We start from the raw sequence: 20,379 nt of genomic DNA on the forward strand, positions 1-20,379 counted from the left end.
AAAACACATCAATCAAGGGCACTATGTATGAAACTGCTGTGGTTTATTTTACTAATGGTCGCTAGCACCATGGTGTTTTGGCTTCTTTAAATTAAAAAGGTGGCCAATTCTTTTTTCTTCTTTCTTAAACTACGAGTTTTGTTCATCAAATACCGTTTCACTTGTTTTTGTGGACAGAGATCTACTCTAATTACAAAAAAATAAAACAATTGCTGAGTTCATTGTCTGTTCAAACAAAAGGATGACACTCCGGGTAGAAAAATAGGTCAGTTGATTTTTCAGGCTTTCAAGTCTCTTATTTTTTCAAGTGTGTAGGATTTAGTGATGGTTAACAATTAACTGGACACCTCTGATTTTATGCTCCCTTATTATAGCCATGTTTTAAATGTATAAGAATCTAGATCCGGTGTTTGGATAATCAGAGCAACTCTGGAAGCAGGGCAGACTCTGAGAACATCCAACTCCCACTCTAGATTACAATAGCCTCACTCTAAGGTGACAAAAGCAGATTATCTTCTGGTGGCTGCTTACAATTGAAAACTTCTATAAGGCCCGAGCGCCTAACTGGTATTCCATTTCAGTCTCTTTGATCTGTATTGTGGTTATTATCTTATGATATACTGACATGAAATACTTAATTTAAACCGTTGGAAATAATTGATCAGGGCTTAAAAGTCACATTCTGATGAGCACCGATACGATGAACTGAACATGTCCGGGTGGGTTTCAGGTCCGTAGTGAAGCCTGCAGAGCCTTCATGTCCCTCAGGAGCCTCAGGTTCCTCTGGCTTCTGGCTCCGGGTCTAACTTGGTCCGGTCCGGCAGCGCGACCTCTAGTGAACGCCGTGGCATTCATTCTCATCTTATCCCGACTCTTTGACCGATTTGGACCATTAGCCTCCTTTCTTAACTTCTTTATCTACGTGGAGAAGAAAGCAAAGATAAACGAGAGGACTCACTCTAAATGTTGCCGTTTGGCTCTGTGTGAAGCGATTTTGTTTCTTTGGTTTAAACATACCTGTGTTTTGTGTTTGTAAAGCTTACTGATCTGCTCTCCTTTCCGCTCCATTTTCATCAGGAGCCTCTCCTGCTCTCTCTGAAGTTCTTTTCTTTCCCAGTCAGAAACGCTGGCCTCTGACTGTCTCATCAACTCGTCCTGCTCCCTTGACAAACACATGCAGACATAAAAAATTAAAAAAGCCACAAGGTTTAGCACGATCCTAAAGCAATTCATTCCATTTGCAGCTTTGATGGAACCATACTCACAAGCTCATGAGTTGTAGCTCCCCCCGTAACGCTTGAATCAGCTCTGACAGCTCATCCCCGCTCGCTGAGGAGGAAGTGTCTGAATGCCTGCAACTTCCTGTCTCATAGTCGTTTCCGACGTTAGCGAGGATGCGGCTGTTGCAAAGGTGTGGCTGGTGTTGCTTCAGGAGGGACAGAACTGACTGGACGTTTGCTCGGACTGAGTGGCTGCAGCTTACTGACTGTAGGGGGAAGTAGAGAGAGATGGAAATCTAGTGCAAGTGCAACATAAAAAAAATATATATATATAAGGAATCATTTGATTTTAAGCATAAAAGCACAAATACATGCCAGTCAAATGTTTGGATACACCTTAGGAGTGTCCAGACTTTTGATTGGTCCCCTACGGGGCAAAATTACCGTCCCAGTGACAAAGGGCACGTCTCTGAGGTTCAGTCTGTAGTGTGGCTGCGTGTGGGGGGGCTGCTGTGGTGAAGATCTCTGCAAAGACGCCATGAAATTACGCAGCAGCACGGTTCAGAGGAAAAAACAAACTTTGGCGTATGAATTAGGGGGGGGGGGGGGTCCTGTTTGTAATCGGGAACCGGGCAAAGTGATTAATTTCACCATTTACTGTTGAAAATATCAAAGCATTTTTATATCCCTAGATTCTCTACAGAGTTCATGAAGAGATATAAGGAAGCTGTTCTAAAACAACAGTGGCTGACTCTTTAGATTTCTGATGATGGAATCTCAGCATCTCCAAACTGTTACCATTAAAGTGAAGTTTAAAGACGGAGTAAGCCTCGAGAATCGTCTGCGTGACTTACGTCTACCTTTGAACTGGACCGCTTCTCTTTGGACCGTCTGTTGGACGAGCGAGGCGACACCGACTGCAGCAGAATCCTATTAACCTCCAAGCCCGTCTGCAGCTGAGGAGCGTCGTGTGTAAAACAGCAAAAGAAGCTTTCCTCAGAAGTAATAAGTAATATTGCAAACTGTCCGTTGAGAGCGAAAGATAATGTGGAAGAAGGGAAATGAAGATCTAAGTGCTGTCACCTGATTGGCCTTATCCTGAACCAGCTTCCTCTGCTTTTCCTCCTCCTGCAGTTTCATCTCCAGTCGCCGAATCTTCATCTGCCATATTCACAGTCATCACAACGGGATAATAAACACAAAATACTTCAAGTTCTGAGTTGCTCTGAGGATCCAAGTCTAGATCTCTTTGTTGTTTTTTTAAATTCCTCCAGCCGTTGTCTTATTTGCAGACAGACAGACGTGTCAGGCTGGAACAGAAATGCTCTCTGTAGGACAGAAGCTGCTCGAGACAATCTAGATTCTAGAGAGTCCTTCTTCGTGTGTACCTCAGCGTGACTTTGTGTGTACCTCCGCGTGACTTTGTGTGTACCTCAGCGTGACTTTGTGTGCGGCTCAGCCGAAGATGCTCCTGCTCCAGTCGCTCCAGCTTAACCAACTGGGAACGCTCGCTCACTGGGTCAGACTGCTGATTGGCTGACTCGGCTGTCTCCCTGTGAGCCTGAGAAAGAATTCAAACATTTTTACACTCATGCAAACTTTGCTCACTCGCATAAAAGGCTTCACCCGTAAGCCACCAAAGCATGAAACGCCTTTTTATTTTTTTTTATTGTTAAGCGAACATTATCAGCGTCTGCATCACAACGCGAGAGAGGAAACAACACGAGGCTCGCCTGCTGTTTGATCAGGCCAGTCCTGTCTGCCCTGGCACTCTGTAGCATCCTCCTCATGTGATCCAGCCGTCGCTCCAGCTTCACACAGCGAGACTCTGCCGCAGCCAAGTTTGTGACCAGTGCTGTAAGCGAGACAATGAGGCACAGAGATAAAGGAGGAGCAATGAATTACCGCGGCAAAAACGTCGGTGATTTTCCACACTTACCTTGATTGCAGTTAGACTGGCTACTTGTCTCTCTTCTTGCATCTTCTCCCGTCTGATCGTTCTGCCTCTGAGCTGCTTTATCTCGCTGCAGAAATGAGCGCGATGCATCGTTCCCTGTAGCGCGCAGACTGAGCTCTGCACGCCCTTTCTCCAACTCCAACTTCCTGATCTTCTCCTGGAGGTTTCTCAATGCAGAAAGGATCGCTACACACACACACAAAATGAACTTTTTTTTGTTTTTGTTTTTAAATATGATGCATATGAAGATGCGACCAAAGATAGATTCCAAACATTTACGGTTTGATCATAATCGGATGTGATAATGTGTGATTTTCAGATCAAAACAGAAAGAATAGGAGGGATGGATGGATGGAAACCCAATGAATAGACGTTGGTGTATCTCAGACACTCAAGTAGTGCGGCATCATATTGCACACGTAACCATGGAGCTGTCCAACACCGTAATGCCTGAATGGAAACATTGTAAAGGGAAGATTCCCCCGACACAAATGAAAGTTACCACCACTGCTGGTCTCTGGGAATGCCTTGCTAGGCTTAGACGGATAGCAGGACTCATGTGCGTACACGTGGGGTGCGTGATGCTGCACAAGTGTCTTGACATGGTGAGCACTAGCAGGGTATTCTTTGTAAGAGGCGCTGTCAGACACGATGCCGCTGGGTGCCGGTGGTGGACAGGGGTCCTGCAGGGAAACAGAACAACATCCACAATATCTGGCACACATTATATATTCATATTGTCAATGGCAACAATAATGTGCAATTTATAATAATCCGATAGTAACGACAGCTCATCCTGTGCAATAACTGGCAAATTGCGGGAAAAAAACACCTTAAATTCATGTTTTAACTGAACTGGACGTTACGACATGATTTTATTGTCCTAAAATCCACAGATGAAACGTTTATTTGAGGGGTTTTTTTTGTGTGTATTTTCACTGGTCTGAGTTGTAGCAACAGCTGCTAGGTAGGAGTGCATTCAACCTCAATAACATTACGAGGAACGTAAACAGCGATAAACAGCTTTTTGAGTTAAAATCAAGCAAATGATGCAGTTACCTTCTCTCGCGTACGATCAGTCATGGGTGTTTTTGACATCTCCATTAAATAGCAGCCGATCCCAGCCTTCCTGGCTTGCGTTGAAACAGGGTTTCACGGGGATATGTCTGAAATATCGACCACTCCAGCCCGTCAGTCACCGCGCGAATACACCAGATGTGTATGAACGTAAGATCGGCGCGTCTCCATAACAAAATTCAACGCACATAACTTGGTTTGCGGAAATGTAGTTTTCTTTCTGTGTATACACTCTATTCAGAACGCCAATTCTTCAACATAAAAAACTACAATAACCACGAGCCAGCCATTATGGGCGGGGAAAGCATTTGCAAGACTCGCCGGGAATTTTAGCAAGCATTACCCAAGCCTATGGAGGTGGGTTTGCTAGCAATTCTCCGACACGTTGTTTATAGCGTACGTTACAAATAAATACTTATTAGATTAACGAAGTAATTAGCCAAACATTTATTAATGGCAGGTTAGCATTGCTTCGTGTTAGCTATCACATTGATTACACCCACCCACGGGGTTTCTTGCTAAAATAAATGCACTGTATATCGTCACATGCTAATTACTAAATAGTTAAATAAGTTATCAAGATGTGTTGTAATCGACAGTTTTCTATATATCGTTAGCCTTATAGCATAATTGCCTGTCTTAGGCAATGCATATTGATGATGAGGCATTATGCTATGAGGCTAACGATATGTTTATATAGTTAGGAATCCCGATTCTGAAGCATATGTTTCAAAATAATGATTCCATGAACTTTGTTATTTGCCGAAGTCCCTTATATTTAGTGTGATTTTAATTTCCCATTTCCTCAAACCCTTAAGAACATTTGCAACACGGTGTAGCATCATTCTGTGATATTTTTTGCAGCAATTCTGAGATGTAATAGCTGAGGTAAAATCATGTTCTGATTTTTGCAGGAAAGTGTTTCTCTGACTGCCTGAGAGCTGTGAACGGAGCTGTCGTTTTCCCACATCACCATGTCCTCAGCAGACACGCTGTGAGTCTGTTCAAATTATAATTTATAGTCAACTATGCTGCAATTTTGTCTTTCGTTACACGAGTGTTCCCTCATGAATAATAACTAGTACATTCATCCAGATAATCCACAACAGTTTAATGTACAGGTGCATTCAGATTTAGAATAATATAATTCAATAGGTGTTTTACTTTTTTTTTTATTGAATGTGCTCTTTGATTCGTTTTTTTTTGTTAGAGATGATGAAGATACTTTCAAGATCCTGATCGCTACAGATATTCACCTTGGCTACCTCGAGAAGGACGCTATTCGTGGAAATGACTCGTACAACACGCTAAATGAGATCCTGAATTATGCCAAGACGATGCAGGTGTGAACACGTTATTAGACATGAATGTGTATGAGGATCAGTAAATCAGATTTATCTGTCTGTCTTCTTGCATATCACCACCAATTCCTACCAACAAACTTTTTTATGTTGCTTATTTATTTTCTTGCAGGTTGATTTCATTCTGCTGGGCGGCGACTTGTTCCACGACAACAAGCCGTCACGCCGGTGCCTCCACACATGTATAACCATGCTACGACAATATTGCATGGGCGACTCGCCCATACGCTTCAATATTCTCAGTGACCAGACTGTCAACTTCAACACTACCCAGTAAGTTCTGCTATCTTTTTATGTTCATTTAAAAATAGGAAAACATTGCTAAAGTAATATTACATTAATGCTGCCTATGTTTTAGGTTCCCCTGGGTTAATTATCAGGATGAAAATCTGAACATAGCTATTCCTGTATTCAGCATCCACGGCAACCACGATGACCCAACTGGGGTGAGATGTCCCAGTCGTAATAGAAAATAAGAACTATATTTGTTTGTGTGTGTGCACCTTTTGATTGCTCCTTTATAATTCTTTATTTTCATGGCATACCTTCATTCAGGCTGAAGGTTTGTGTGCTTTGGATTTGCTGAGTTCCTCTGGATTGGTCAATCACTTCGGCCACTCCCACTCAGTAGAGAGGATAGAGATTAGTCCCATTCTCTTGCAGAAAGGCAACACCAAGCTGGCTTTATATGGCCTTGGTAAGTCTGTGTAATTATTGTCGACATTCTTCTAGGATAGATGGAAACAGTGATTGTTGTGTGTGTGTGTGTGTGTGTGTGTGTGTGTGTGCGCGTGTGTGTCTGTCTGTCTAATACATGTATGCATCTGTTTAAGGCTCCATCCCAGATGAGCGATTGTACAGGATGTTTGTCAATAATCAGGTGATGATGCTTCGCCCCAAAGAAGACCAGGAAGAGTGGTTTAATCTCTTTGCCATTCACCAAAACAGGTGTGTGTGTGTGCGTGCATGTGCTTGTTGCTAGAAAATACGCCCGCGGCCAGAAGTTTTGGGACATCCAATGCAGCCCCATAGCTTCTCTAACTGTTTTCAGCTGTGCTAACAGGATTGCACAAGGTGTTTTCTAATCATCCATTAGCCTTCTGACGCAATGAGCACATTGTCCCATCAGAATACTGGAGCGATCATTGCTGGAAGGAGGGGAGATGGAGTCTCTATTCTGGCCGTATCCGGCGTTTACGTTGATGCGTGGGCTTTAATAGGACTCTGTGAAGAAGGCTGGGCCTTCCTATGTTTGTTTAATTGTCGTGTGTTTTATGTCTGTTACTACTTCCTTCCAGGAGTAAGCACGGACCCACTAACTACATTCCGGAGCAGTTCCTGGATGAATTTCTTGACTTGGTGGTGTGGGGTCACGAACACGAGTGTTTGATCACACCGACCAGAAACGAACAGCGGCTCTTTTATGTGACCCAGCCAGGCAGCTCCGTAGCCACCTCCCTGTCCCCCGGAGAGGCCGCCAAAAAGTACAAGCAGACACTCACACAGCCTGAACGGGGAGGGGGGGGGGGTCTCCACCCCACGTTACAGAAACGATGACGCAGCCTAATTGCTTTGTCTGTGCGCATCTAGGCACATCGGCCTGCTGAGGGTGAAGGGTCATAAAATGAATCTGGAAAAAATCCCCTTGAAGACGGTGCGCCAGTTCTTCATCCAGGATGTGGTGCTGGCCGACCACCAAGACGTGTTCACACCCGGCACGCCGCAAGTCATAAAGAAAGTCGAGAACTTCTGCCACGCAAAGGTAACCCTTAAAGTCACCGCTGAACTTACAGAGCCGATCATTTCATCTTCTGCTCCGCCAGAAATGTCCTTATATCTTTACTCTGTAATTCTGTAGGTCGCAGAGATGATACAGGAGGCTGAAAGAGAACGACTTGGTTGTCCAGACACCCCGGAGAAGCCTCTCATTCGCCTGAGAGTAAGGCGTGAAACACACGCCGCATTTACATACACGCCCGTCATTTGTCCACGGACAATAACGTCCTCCTCCCCTGCCTCCCCCAGGTGGACTACAGCGGAGGCTTTGAGACGTTCAACACGTCTCGATTCTGCCAGAAGTTTGTGGACCTTGTGGCCAATCCGAAAGACATCATTCACTTTTTGAGACACCGTGAGAAAAATGCGGACATCAAAGGTGTGACCTGAGCCCAACACGCCGCTCTGGATCTGCAGCGCTATAGATCAGCTGACAGTCTGTTTGTTGTGTTTATCTTTGTGTCTTTCAGATGAGTTTAATGTTGACTACAGCAAATTGGTAAAAACCACAGCAGCTGAAGGACTGAGAGTGGAACACCTGGTTAAACAGTACTTTGAAGCAGCCGAACAGGTATGACACGCACACACACTGATTTACATACCAAAAACTAGAAAAGCACTCAAGAGTGCAAAAAAAAGAAAAATAACCCAGTCATATATAAAAAGAAATATTGAATCCACATGTTGATCTGGATCATCATCACCAAAAGGTCCTAAATTTTTCTTGGTATCTTTATACACCAACCATGAGAAGTAAAAGTGAATCCGAGTTGTATTTTTAACTGAGTTTTGACTCCATAAATTCCTTTTTCAATGTTAAAATGACCTCATTCTGGATCAGATCCAGAAGACATTTTGCATGATAGTTAATATCAGACCCCTTTATGACTGTGATGTTTTGATGAGTGAAATGAAGGCATATTTTACAAGATATGATTTTTTTTAAAGCCTCCATTATAAGAAAATGGGAAAATCCAGATTTTTTTGGTATCCAGACGGGTATCCAGATTGCTCTCAAAATTTAATGGGATCTAAGTTAGACCCAGACGCATCTTCAGATTTATTTATTTTCATCGATATCTAACTAGTGCCTTTTTCGTAATCCAAGTAAGTAAGTGTGACACTCGTGTTCTTGTCTTCACAGACAGTGCAGCTGTCCCTTCTGACTGAGCAGGGCATGGCGAAGGCCATCCAGGAGTTTGTTGACAAAGATGAGAAAGATGCCATCGAGGAGCTTATTAATTACCAGTTGGAGAAGACACAGCTCCACCTCCAGGCCAGAGGTGTCACTACAGAGCAGGATATCGACACAGAGGTCACCTGGGACGCCTTTCAATGCAGGTGAGATGAAGCTGATGCAGTTTGTTCTCATAAAAGTAGGTGTTACATTTTCAGATCCAGCGATTTCGAGACTCCAAGAAGAATACAGCTGAAGAAGAGAATGAAATCAGTGAAGTAAGTTCAGTTTTTAAATGCTGGTATGATCACAGCGGCAGCTGTCTTTGTCTAGCTGTGTAAATCTCATTTTTAATTCCCAGGCTATGAACAGAGCCAAAGCTAACCGTTCGACACGTGGCGACGTCGGTGGAGTCATGGACATACCTGATGAGTTTGCTGATGTTAATATGGACTCTGATGAAGGCTCAATCCCATTGTCCCCCCCAACGCGAGGCAGAGGGCGAGGTGGCAAAGGACGGGGTAGCCGGGGAAGGGGGAAAGGTGAGACATGCCTGACACAAATATAAAAATAGTGGAGCAGAGAGAGGTAAGCAGTGTCGTGAATGCAGTGACATTTAATGGAAGACACCTGCAGGATCAGGCTTTTACTTAAAGCCTCATTTAAATTAAGAGCATCTTAAAATTATTTTATTTTCCCACAATTATACATAAACCATCGCTTCTACTAGATCTCAGGGAGATCCTCCAACTGTGTATACAAACACTTGTTTAACAAAGTGGCGCCGAACTCGCTGCCAAGAAGAGGAAGTCAAAGTCGAAGCACCAATTGTGAACTGTAAATAGTGTAAATATGAATATTCAAGATTCAGGAGTTTTTATTGTCATTATGCTAACTAGCTGACATAACAAAATCGTGTGAAGGCCCACGGCTTCAGGCACACATAGGGACATAAAGCAAAAAAACAATCTCTCCTAAAACAACGATATATATACACAGAGAGAATGAGACTGAGAATCCAGCAAATATAACCTATAGCTATATTTGGTTTGTTTAAAGTTCGACACAGTACTGTGATAATTCATATTTTATTTGGGTCTAATGTCATTTCAGACAGAAAACACTACTGTATAAAATGATATTGTGCATTACATGTATGTTCACCTGTTCATCCAGGTACGACAGCCACCGAACCCAAGCAGGCTGGCCGGGGTCGTTCCCAAAGATCCACCGGAACCGCTCAAAGCAGAAGCATTTTGCAAGGTAGGAAAGCTCACTAGCGAGATTCCACCTGGGCGGGGGTCGGAGGCTCACCAGCCAGATTCTACCTGGGCGGGGGTCGGAGGCTCACCAGCCAGATTCTACCTGGATGTTATTTTGTGGGTTCTCATTATAAGGCAATCGATGTGCAGCTTTGCTTGCATCTTTTAGAGCTCCAGGTATTTATGTGACAAAAAAGGTCCTGATTTGACACGATACTCCAGGATTGAACAAAATGAGGAAACAAAGATTACAACAAAATATCGTGTGTGTGTATATATATATATATATATATATATGTGCACATTTCACTCTTCTGGCTCTAATTTCCTTTTTGATAAAAAAAAGAAAAGGGTGCAAATGGGGGGGAAAAAGCAAGAATAACTAGGATAGGCGCTTGGGCCTAATGAAGGAAAAGAGATTTCCAGTGTAAACTGTAATATTGCATTTTACCACAGTGGAGCACCTCCTTTCCCTCCTCTTCATTCTTCAGCTTTCCAAACTGTGTCCCAGAGATCATCTCGGACTGGAGTGACCGCATCTAAGGCCGAAGATGCCGTAAGTCAAATGATGAAAAACATGCGAGAAGTTTTTAAGCAACTTGAATGGCATTTTCCTGGTCTGTCTCCAGGTGACCATTGATGACTCTGATGAAGATGTACCTGTAAGGAAACCCACAAGGTATGTAGTAAAATAAATATGTAATATAAAAGGGGAAGAAAAGCTGCACTGTGGACACATTCTAGTGGGGATCTACATGCTATAATCCTTCCTCTTGTTTACCACAGAGCAGCATCGTCTTCATCCTTCACTAAGTCCAGCATTCAGAGCCAGAGTCAGTCGTCTAGGGGAATTACTTTTGATGAAAGCGATGATGAAAATGAGGTAAAGAGATGAAATTGTGCAACAAACAATGTTGATGCAACATTTCTGACACAAATCCATCTTGCATGATCTTTTTTTATATATATACTTGCTTTCCAAAATCTTCATTATCTTAAAGATAATTTTGTCACATAAACTGATTTTCCTGAACAATGTTTTCATCTTTTTGATGCAGGACAACCCATTCAAAGGCCCCAGCAGAACTTCACGGAGATAACTGAATGCATCTATTACGCAATGCTTGTTAATGTTCATTTTCCAAAGCGTCCCGTAAACACCAACCACAAAATAAGCCGCTTCATTGACGCTCTGAAGGACTTTAAATGATGCACCTGTTTTCTCGTCACTCCTGAATTTTGGGTGATCAGTGACTGATTGAGATGAATATGCACACACGTTAATGTCAGATGTTGGATAGCATTGATCCATGTTGGCTTCCGTCGATAACTTTTGTACCTCTTTGATATGCAAGAAACATTAAATGCATTTAATGTTTCATTCTTTGTTGAGTTGTTGCTTGTGTCCCTCATGAAGGAGACGCTTATAGTGCAGCACAACATCAAATGTGACAAAGCATAGCCCATGATTTCCTCTACTCTGGCCTTTGCACTGCCTTTCTTGTCATTTTAGGTTCTGCAGTCGAAGGTAGGAAAATGCAAAAGAGAGGTGAATGTGAATTGTACATGTATTTATTCATCACAAGGGGGTTGGAACAATGCTGACTGACAGCCACTGTATGTCCGGCAAAAACAAACTGTAGCGTACATTGCTCCTCAGAAAATTAGACTTTCATTTCTGTCATCAACCTAGTAGAATATGCTGAAGGTTTATCTCGCTGCGGTGAAAGTCACCGCTTGGATAATTCTTAAAAGATATTTGAAAGAAGTAACATCCTTTAGCTTGTATGACCTTTTAACTGTGGGTCGTTGGGGTTAGACGATGACATAATTTCACTCGGGCAAGAACGGCATTTATCTTTTGCAAAAAAAAATACAGATTGAAAGAAAAAGACACTTTTCCAATTGCCAAGTCAAAGAATAATGTTTTTTTATTCTATTTACATTTACTGACATGTAACAAGTTATTAAATTGAACAATATCAACATGTTATCAGCATTTGCAATAATACATAAACTTTAAAAAGCATTTTCATGTCTGACTATTTTACAGTTTCACACAGTAAGTTTACTATTATTACACCCAGAAGCGCTTACATGCTGACGGGGTGTAGGCGTCGACAGAGCAGAGAGTGAAAATAAACACGTGTTCGAAATGGGTCATCACATGTTTGCTCTCACTTAATCGTATTGCATGTTCCAAAGTGTGAAGGTCAAAAATGTTTGGCCCCGGTTGGGTTTCCTGAGGACGCACTGGATTTATGGTAGCACTTTGAAACTCAATGCAGAGCTGTCGTAAACACAACAACATGATTTGAGCTGGTCCAGAAGGCATTATGACACTTTGATCATTTAAATATACAAATAAGGTCAAGTATTTCCAGCTTTCTACTTAAAGTGCTCATGCAAATTAGTCCATGGCATGTAGACTGTACTGTCTGTGCTGTAAAAAAAAGCATCGGTCCTTTAATATGGAAAGCCACCAGATTGACTGACTCAGAACTATAAAAGATTTTACCTGTGGTCAGCTTTGTATCACATTTCACAGTGAAATAGGACGTCTTACCTGAATCAAGTATCGTACGCCAGCCATTTCAGTGCTTCTGATTAAATCATATCTTTCTATTCGATATTTCTGTCAAGAATCTGTAAATTTGCCCTTTTCAATTCTATCAAAGCTAAACCCATCCCTGACACAGAGTGTGAATACATTTGTCTCCTGAGGTAAGCACCCGAAATCACACCTATTTACACCTGGAATAATTTTTTTCGCGTACGTGTCGTGATTTCACGTCGAGCCTTGTTTCAAATGTATCTGCATTCGCTGCTGAGGTGGATTTTTCAGGTTCTTCATTCCTCTCTGTGTAAAGTCTCCAGTCAACCACATCGAAGTCTTCTTTTAGTTCCACAGATTGTCTACGCTGGATTGGACTGCAGTCTCGTGATTGTTGCTCATCAGGAGTTTTTCTGGAGGAATAGTTAAGATGATCAGGGGGGGTCATGTATTCTCTCTGCTATTATCTAGTCAGTGTTTTGTCAAATAAACCTCCTTACCAATCATTACTGGGGTCTTACTGGGAAAAGTGAATGTGCTGTACTAACATTGATTGTACCTCAATGGCTGTATAAATCCAGTTTAGCATCTCCTCAACATTGCAATAGACGCCTGGCCTCCTTGCCCTGGCGCAGCCGACGCCCCAGCTCACCACGCCTACCAGCCGCCACTTTGAGGTGGAGAAGTGCACCAAGGGACCACCACTGTCCCCCTGGAACGCAACAACAGTTTTAACGCAAGTTATTATCCAAAAAAAACGTCAATTATTTTACTAATATTGACCTGTGGGCATAAATTAAAATGAGAAATGGATCCATTTGAATCCAGTTCTCTTGTTTGACAGTGATGAAAAAATGATCTGTTTTACCTGACAGGCATCGATTTTCCCACCCAGGAAACCTGCGCAGATCATCCTTGAGGTGATGACTTTGCCGTAGACTGTGGGACTGGAGCATTTGTCTTTGTCAATCAGAGGGATAGAGGCCTTCTGAAGTGAAGGAGAAACCTTGCCTGGAAGCAGGAAATGTAACGTTCAGATGATAGAGGTTACTGCAGCAGAGTTGTCTTTTGTTGTTCAAAATGTCGGGCGTCACCGTTTTCCTCCAGGTATCCCCAGCCGGTCACGGTCATTGTGGTGCCGGCAGAAAGGCCCAAGGCTTTAGGAGGCAGACAGACCGGCCTGCTGCTATCTGAAAGACAGGAGCAGTGCATTTTAAACGTTTTTTATCCTCTTATATATTGAGATTTTTTTTTTTTTTAGCTTTTTCAGTTAATAATAACTCAATAATGGACTGGAACTGAGATCAAGAGTAAAAGAGGCTGAATGAATAGCTTGTCTTAATAGAGTTCAGCTTCATGTTTCTTTAAAAAAACAACAACAACAAAGTCCAATCTGACCTCCGACGCTGATTGGGCTGCTGAGTCTCATCAGGGCTATATCATAGTCATTAGTGGATGGATCGTAGTCCCCGTTCAGTATGATCCTGTCCACGCTAGAACCTCCCAGTGTGCCCATGTATGTCCGACCCGACACCACCTTCCAGCGAGTCAGCTCCTTTTTACTGCTGCAGTGCCCAAAACAAGAGTGCAAGGAGGAAAGGTAAGCACGTCAAATCACAGGGGAAAGCCATTCTCATACGGATCTGTTACTGACCCAGTAAAGCAGTGGGCGGCAGTGGCAACCCAGCGTGGAGATACCAGAGAGCCCCCACACACATGTTGGCCTCCTTGCTGCAGGCTAACCTGCCAGGGCCAGTCTTCAATGAAAGCATCCGTGCCCCCGACAATACGGTCCTGCGATCCCGTCTGTCCACAATCTGATAAAGGTGTCTTATTAGTCAAAAAGACAACTCTTTTTTTTTTAGGGCTATAATCCTTTTTTCACCTATATTCTACAGAAACAATAAAGATGATGATTTAGTGAATGCGGTCACTTCTATAAAACTCACCTGAGCAGGATAAGGACACCACAGATCTGGATCTGCAGGCACCGCTGTTAAAGAAATGCATTTGTCAAATAAACAAATGACCACATGATTAAAGCAGTGACGTGCATCAGAAAAACAAACAACGATAAAATAAAATTTATTCTGAAATATTTATCCACTGATCTGTGATATAAATTTTATTATTGTAGGATTCTAATCATTCCAATGATTTTTTTGATTGTCAATATCGCTGAATTTGTGTATTTTCCTGTTCAAATACGGTGGACAGTGTGGAAGTGTGGCAGCGACGAGCTGCCCAATCGCTCACAAACTTTAATATATGTCCTCACATTCCTCGAGGCAATGTATTTCATGTACGTGTAGTATATAACATGTTATTCTTGCTCATCTGACAAAATGGCGAGGTGAAAAAGCAGGAGGGGAGGCAGCCAGTACCTCAGATTCACTGAAGGGGGCGCGTGTGAGCACACAGGCTCGTTGTGCAAGTGTTCTTCTTCATGTGTTACAGACAAAAAGTGGTTGTGGGTAATATGTTAGCAAAAAGCCAGTCAAGTAGAGAGTCAAGTGTGCCGCATCAGCCCGTTTGCGTCTATTGTATTTTTTTTACCCTTATTGCAAAAATGGAAGATTATATCAATAAATTTAAAAATTCAAAACTGGAAGTGATAAATAATGGAAGACCGATGCCGGAGCGGAATGATTTGCTTCAAACAGAGTGGTACACCTGAAAAGAGCGACGGGGAAACCGCCCACCTTGCCTGCTTTGAGACTTGAGGCTTTCGTCCAGAAGGAAAGGCGAAATGATTCCATTTCCAAGTAGAGGTAAGACCACGCCTACGCTGCGGTACAGTCCACAACAACATTTAAATTAAGTGTTCTACTTTGGCCAAATATCTACCTTACCTACGTGTGTGTGTGTGTGTGTGTGTAAAGAATGCTGATATCAAACATAACCAGTAGACAATGTGCAAGCAGCCAGTCGGTGAATGGTGAATTCAGTATTTGTAAATGTGAATTTGAAAGAGTCCGTGCCTCCCCAGCCACGAGCCTCACCGCAAGTCACTGAATTAGTCCAATAAAATAAAAAGTCCCATGTGGACCTAACTTCACCCTGATGCTGTCCTGACCAAATTATTTGTTTGACTTGTTTTGCTCCCTTTTGTCAAGGATGAATCAATCTTTGCGGCCCTTACGTGACACACTTAGACACACGCACGCACACGCACACGCACACACACACACACACACACACACAGAGTGCAGGTTTAGACACGCAAACAGAATTGAGGATTGTTGCCTTCCTCACCGGTCTAGGGTGGCCTGATGTGTGGGTGTGGCGGTGGAGCCGGGCCTAACGGCTGTGAATGGTCCGGGCTTTAGTAAAGGTATTAGTAGGTCCACTGGAACGCCGGTGCTGCGGGGGTTGCTGTGAATACAGATGGAGCCAGATGTAAGACGTGAGCTGAGTTTGCACTCAGGCTGTGACTCCCCGAGGCCGTGACTCACTGTGTGTATCCCAGTTGTTTGCAAGCCGTCTGTGTGTGCTGCTGCGTCCAGTCGTCATTACACACACTCCGCCAGCCTGAGCCGGGGCTGTACACCTGCAGGACTTGGCGGACTGATGTGAGGCGCACTTGCAAGGAGGAGCGTTGAGGAAAGGAAGAAAAAAAATAAGCACTTTTTTTCCATTTTTTTTATTCATCGGTGACAACCAACCAGTGCAGAGTGTCTGATTTACCTGGAAAGGTAGTATTGACCGCAAAGGTCGACACGCAAGTGAGTTCGTCCTCTCCTCCAGAGCAGTCCTCTGTCCCATCGCAGGCTAGATCTAATGAGATGAACCTCACAGAACGACTGCAGAAGAAATATTTGCTGTCAATCAGGTGCTTGACTGCAGGGAAGAGGAGGGAGACATTGGAAGAGGACAGAAGAAAGGGCAGAGGTGGATCATTTTTCTCAGATGAATAGATGAACTGAGTTTTGCACAACCCTGTTGTGACTTTTAGACTTTTGCAAAACATGTTTCTCTGTTGCTTCTAGACATTTGCCATCCTGCTGTGTTACGTGCATGTCCTTGAAGGCTGAAGCTACCATTCAAGAGTTGTGACTCACTGAAGTATCCTGCAGTTGCAAGTATGCCCAGGATCACCACAACTGTGAGGACAGACAACAGGACGCGTCTCCTCCTGGATGCCTTGTCTTTCTGAGTCTTCGGAGCTGTCATCGGCCTTCTGTGGCGCCCCGGCTGTGGAATAGCTGAGAGGATGGCAGAGAAAAAGACATGACAGTGGAGAAGATTAGAAAATAAAAAATAAAATAAAATAGAGTGCGCCAAATAACTTAAACATGAAATTAGCAGATTATTCGATTACCTTGCTGCCTGGGATTCAGTGGTCGAATGCTTTCCTCAGGCACCTGAATAGCCGCCTATTGAAATGATGACACATTGAACAAGATGTTGAGACAACATTGCACAGCTTGAGAAAACACACACGGTGTTTGAGTATCGGTGGCGTCGGTAATAGGATAATTTATTGAACCGGTTTTCATGTAATGATTCAAGCTCTCATTATTTGTGAGTAACTTGTGTTTGTTTTCCTACAAACTATAGCAAACTGGAGTCATGTGTTTGTAATACTATAAAAATCCAAAGGAGGATCCACAATGATTTATGGATGGAAGTTTGTGTGTTTTGAGGACGCCTCTCTCATAGCTCATGCTGATTAAGCATTCCACAACCATCCTGGCCCCTGTCCCAACATGTTTAATACATGTTGGCAAATTCACAGTAAACATAAATCTACAAAACTTAATAAATCTTGAAATTTAAATACTACAATTACTGTTTTCTGTACTGCTTTGAATTAAATGTATGAGGCTCATTCCGCTGTGGTTACTTTACTCAACAGAGAGTTTTTGAATGCGTGCGAGAAAAAATAGCCACTGCAACTGTTTGCTGTCCACACTCATACCTTGCCTAAAATAAAATGTAAGAACAAAGCAAAGAGTTTCGTCTCTGCAAGGGTCAATAATGCTGTTGGGCAGATTCTCTGAATCAACTATCCCAAAACAGTTTAATCAGAAACTCCCTGGGACAATCTCAAAACTCTTTCATGCACAAGAGAGACAGTGTTCATATGATCATTTCCAATTTACCTGCATGGAGCAAAGACTGGGCTGTTCTTTACAGAAAATGTCCTGTCTGTCTCAGAGTCCTCTTTTTTGAAATGTTTGACATGTTTCACCAGTGTGTATTAAGCCCTGGAGCATTGTGGTACGTAACATGAGTGTTACTGTCACGAATACTAGAATACTGTATTATTTCATGTACTTTCACTTTATGTAGCAAGGGTGTCAAAGGATTATGAGATGACCTCTCGTCCCAGTTTTAGCCAGAGTGAGGAGTCATTCTTTGTGTGACCCCCCCCCCCCCCCCCCCCCCTCTTAATTCAGTGTGTGAGAGAAGACTAGAATCCAACCTGAGAAACCGGCCGGATGGCAAACAAACAAAAAAAAACCAGTTATGCACCTGAGACCAAAATAGTATGTACCTGATGAACTTGACTTTTTTTTTTTTTAATCATGACAGTTGGATAAAAATCCTTTTTGAGGAACTGTGAAACGCCAGTTTGTACACGACAGCTGCGATGTACCATTTATAAACCAGAGCAATATTTCATAACAATCATATGTCGTTAGTCAAGCTTCCCTCCATCCCTGCGCTCATTGAACTTGGTTCCTGTCTGCGTCCGGCCCATATGCTGAGCGCCGACTCCTGCCAGATAACCCGCGGTGTGGTGAGAGCTGCTCCGGTATAACTGGGTCAGCTTTAACAGATAGAAATCTTTTATATTATAAGCCTTTGTTGAAACAAGGTGCTGCTGGTTGTCTCTTGGCCCTGCTGGATTATGTTCCTCTCAAATGAACTGTTCACAAAAGAGCTTTTGAAATATGTTGGTGGAGCTTTCAACCAAAGGAGAGATCTACAGTATAAATAATAAATAATTCCGTTTTAGTGTAGTGCAAGAAAAAGATTTGAAATAAAGAATAGAAAATCAAACAAAACCGTAAATATATATTGAAGTCAAATAATGTTGCGCAAGTGAAATAAACTTTACAACTTCAATAAACTAAATTTATCCCTGATTCCTATTTCCACTAAAAAGATTAATGACATATTTGATACTACACAATAAACACCAGCTGCAGCCTCTGGATATGAGGCTATACTGCAAACATCTTCTCTGTAACTGCTGTTATAGCAGGTGGAAGGCAGAAACCGGTTGAGCACAACAAAGCAAACACAATGTCTTCTTACTGACACGTTACCAGGAAAGCCAGTGTTGATGCTTCTCAAAGAAACTCTCCCCCACAAACTAGTGACCTTTCCCAGGAGTGAGGTCATTCCAGTTCTACTCACCCACATGATGCAGTCGTCTTTATCGCGTCTCTTTTTGGTAAGGCCCAGACGTGCCTCATCCAACACGGCGTTTCAAGCACAGCTTTGTCTTCCCGGAGGAGGGACTTTAAAGTAACTCGCTGTCCACCTCCTGTCCTTCGTTCAGTTCCTCTCGCCCTCCCTCTCCGCTGGCTTCAACTACAAATCCTGGTTTGATTACGTCGCTGTTCCTCCCCTCCACCTTTCCTTCTCTGGCTGTGTAACTGAATCCGGCTTGAAGGGGACCTGACGTGCCCCCCCCCCCCTGTGTTTGAAACCCCCACAGCTGTAATGAAGACTTACTGGACTTTAGCTCTGCGTTCCGACGCTCGACTTGTTCAGAGAGTTGTTTTTAAATGGCGGATCTCCTGCCTACAAAACAAAGGTACACCAGTAAACCGACGCTTGAACCCTGCCCTCGCTCTTTACCTGTGTGCACTTCCCAGTTCTGTCCCTCCTCCCACACACCCCGCCCACTCCAAACTTTAAGCATACCTTGTTCTTGGTTTTTTGTTGCCTTCATTGTGTCCTTTATTCATCAGTTCCCCTAAGGGTCTTTTTTTTTTTGCCTGTCCAATTTTACAATGCTGCAGAAATCAATGGACTGTTTGTGCGTATGCATGCTCAGACACACACAGAGACGATAGAAACACATGAGCGGTGTTTTACGAGTGCGATGAGATGCCCCGAGGCTGAGGCAAGTCTCATGTTTTGACAGTTTTAAGTGGAAGGCAGTTGGTGATCCTTTCCAATAGCTGTGTGTCAACGCAACACCACACAACACCACAACACACTATGTCAATACATGATATATGTACCGGTAAGCACATTCCCACAATGGCAATGCAGATGTTTAGAAGGGGTCATGTGTAGCATGGAGTCTCGCCGTGTTGGCGCTCAAAGCAGAGTGCAGCTAATGAGATGTTCGTTAGTGCTGTGGGGTTTAAGTCGTGATCCAAAGAGTTGCATGGGGCAAATAAAAGATTTGACATTATAATTGTGAGTTCTAGTTGAATGGCAGGGATGGCAAATGGTGGTTTAGGCAGTAAGAGCGCCATCCTCTAATCGAAAGGTCAGTGGCTGGTGTTGGGGAGGACGACGCAAAGGACAGGGTGAAGTGGAGAAGGTTGATTTGCTGTGGACGAAAGTGTAGAGCAGTAGTAGTTTTTAGGTGTCTGCAATAAATCTGGGAATGGCCGAAAATCATAAATATTCTCTGAAAATATAAATATAAAAAACATTTATGGATCCTATACCAAAATAATGTTTTTAAAATGTATTTGAATATGGCATTCATTTACACGGATAATTTTAAAAAAAAGTGAAAGGCTACTTTTGTCGGACTTCTGTAAAACCTAAATGGCGAAGTTGCTGCACGGCACAACCGCCTGACGCGTCGCTGATGGATTCAAAAGCATTCCAACCTGTAAATGACAAAATATCAGCAACGCCTCTGTGCAACTGAACTCTTCAATTAGACCGCTCGGACAATCGGCCCACGACTTTGTGAGATTTCAACCACAGCGAGCGCCATGGATACGCTGAGCACGGCCAAACATGACAAAGCGAGGAAACAGGCTGATGAGGTTGGCTGAAGAGAGACTGTCC

The 20,379-nt window shown here is 43.1% G+C and overlaps 3 protein-coding genes across 3 annotated transcripts; 1 reads left to right on the forward strand and 2 right to left on the reverse strand.

The window, feature by feature from the left end:
- Window positions 1-726: 726 nt before the first annotated feature.
- On the reverse strand, window positions 727-4,275 carry LOC137915182 (centrosomal protein of 57 kDa-like). The gene is made up of 11 exons (XM_068758625.1): window positions 4,237-4,275; window positions 3,680-3,860; window positions 3,160-3,363; window positions 2,950-3,075; window positions 2,653-2,765; window positions 2,304-2,381; window positions 2,081-2,176; window positions 1,665-1,745; window positions 1,266-1,486; window positions 1,018-1,162; window positions 727-918 (listed from the first exon to the last, which is right to left on the reverse strand). Exons 1-11 carry the CDS (start codon window positions 4,273-4,275, stop codon window positions 727-729), a joined length of 1,476 nt encoding a protein of 491 aa, XP_068614726.1.
- Window positions 4,276-5,228: 953 nt separating this feature from the next.
- Window positions 5,229-11,166, forward strand: LOC137915178 (double-strand break repair protein MRE11-like). The gene is made up of 19 exons (XM_068758621.1): window positions 5,229-5,248; window positions 5,465-5,597; window positions 5,728-5,888; window positions 5,974-6,061; window positions 6,171-6,312; window positions 6,449-6,563; window positions 6,914-7,099; window positions 7,206-7,377; window positions 7,474-7,554; window positions 7,641-7,770; window positions 7,862-7,962; window positions 8,536-8,706; window positions 8,787-8,846; window positions 8,930-9,110; window positions 9,745-9,831; window positions 10,322-10,386; window positions 10,460-10,509; window positions 10,617-10,713; window positions 10,889-11,166. Exons 1-19 carry the CDS (start codon window positions 5,229-5,231, stop codon window positions 10,928-10,930), a joined length of 2,082 nt encoding a protein of 693 aa, XP_068614722.1. The 3' UTR covers window positions 10,931-11,166.
- A 569-nt stretch (window positions 11,167-11,735) lies between these two features.
- LOC137915177 (transmembrane protease serine 4-like) lies at window positions 11,736-18,978 on the reverse strand. The gene is made up of 13 exons (XM_068758619.1): window positions 18,754-18,978; window positions 16,706-16,760; window positions 16,446-16,589; window positions 16,072-16,224; window positions 15,840-15,966; window positions 15,640-15,759; window positions 14,334-14,377; window positions 14,039-14,201; window positions 13,783-13,949; window positions 13,479-13,574; window positions 13,253-13,395; window positions 12,944-13,096; window positions 11,736-12,797 (listed from the first exon to the last, which is right to left on the reverse strand). The coding sequence occupies exons 1-13, from the start codon at window positions 18,757-18,759 to the stop codon at window positions 12,786-12,788; spliced, it is 1,383 nt and encodes a 460-aa protein (XP_068614720.1). The 5' UTR covers window positions 18,760-18,978; the 3' UTR covers window positions 11,736-12,785.
- Window positions 18,979-20,379: the final 1,401 nt, after the last annotated feature.

Source organism: Brachionichthys hirsutus, unplaced genomic scaffold (assembly GCF_040956055.1).
Source record: "Brachionichthys hirsutus isolate HB-005 unplaced genomic scaffold, CSIRO-AGI_Bhir_v1 contig_982, whole genome shotgun sequence".
Classification (NCBI taxonomy): domain Eukaryota; kingdom Metazoa; phylum Chordata; class Actinopteri; order Lophiiformes; family Brachionichthyidae; genus Brachionichthys; species Brachionichthys hirsutus.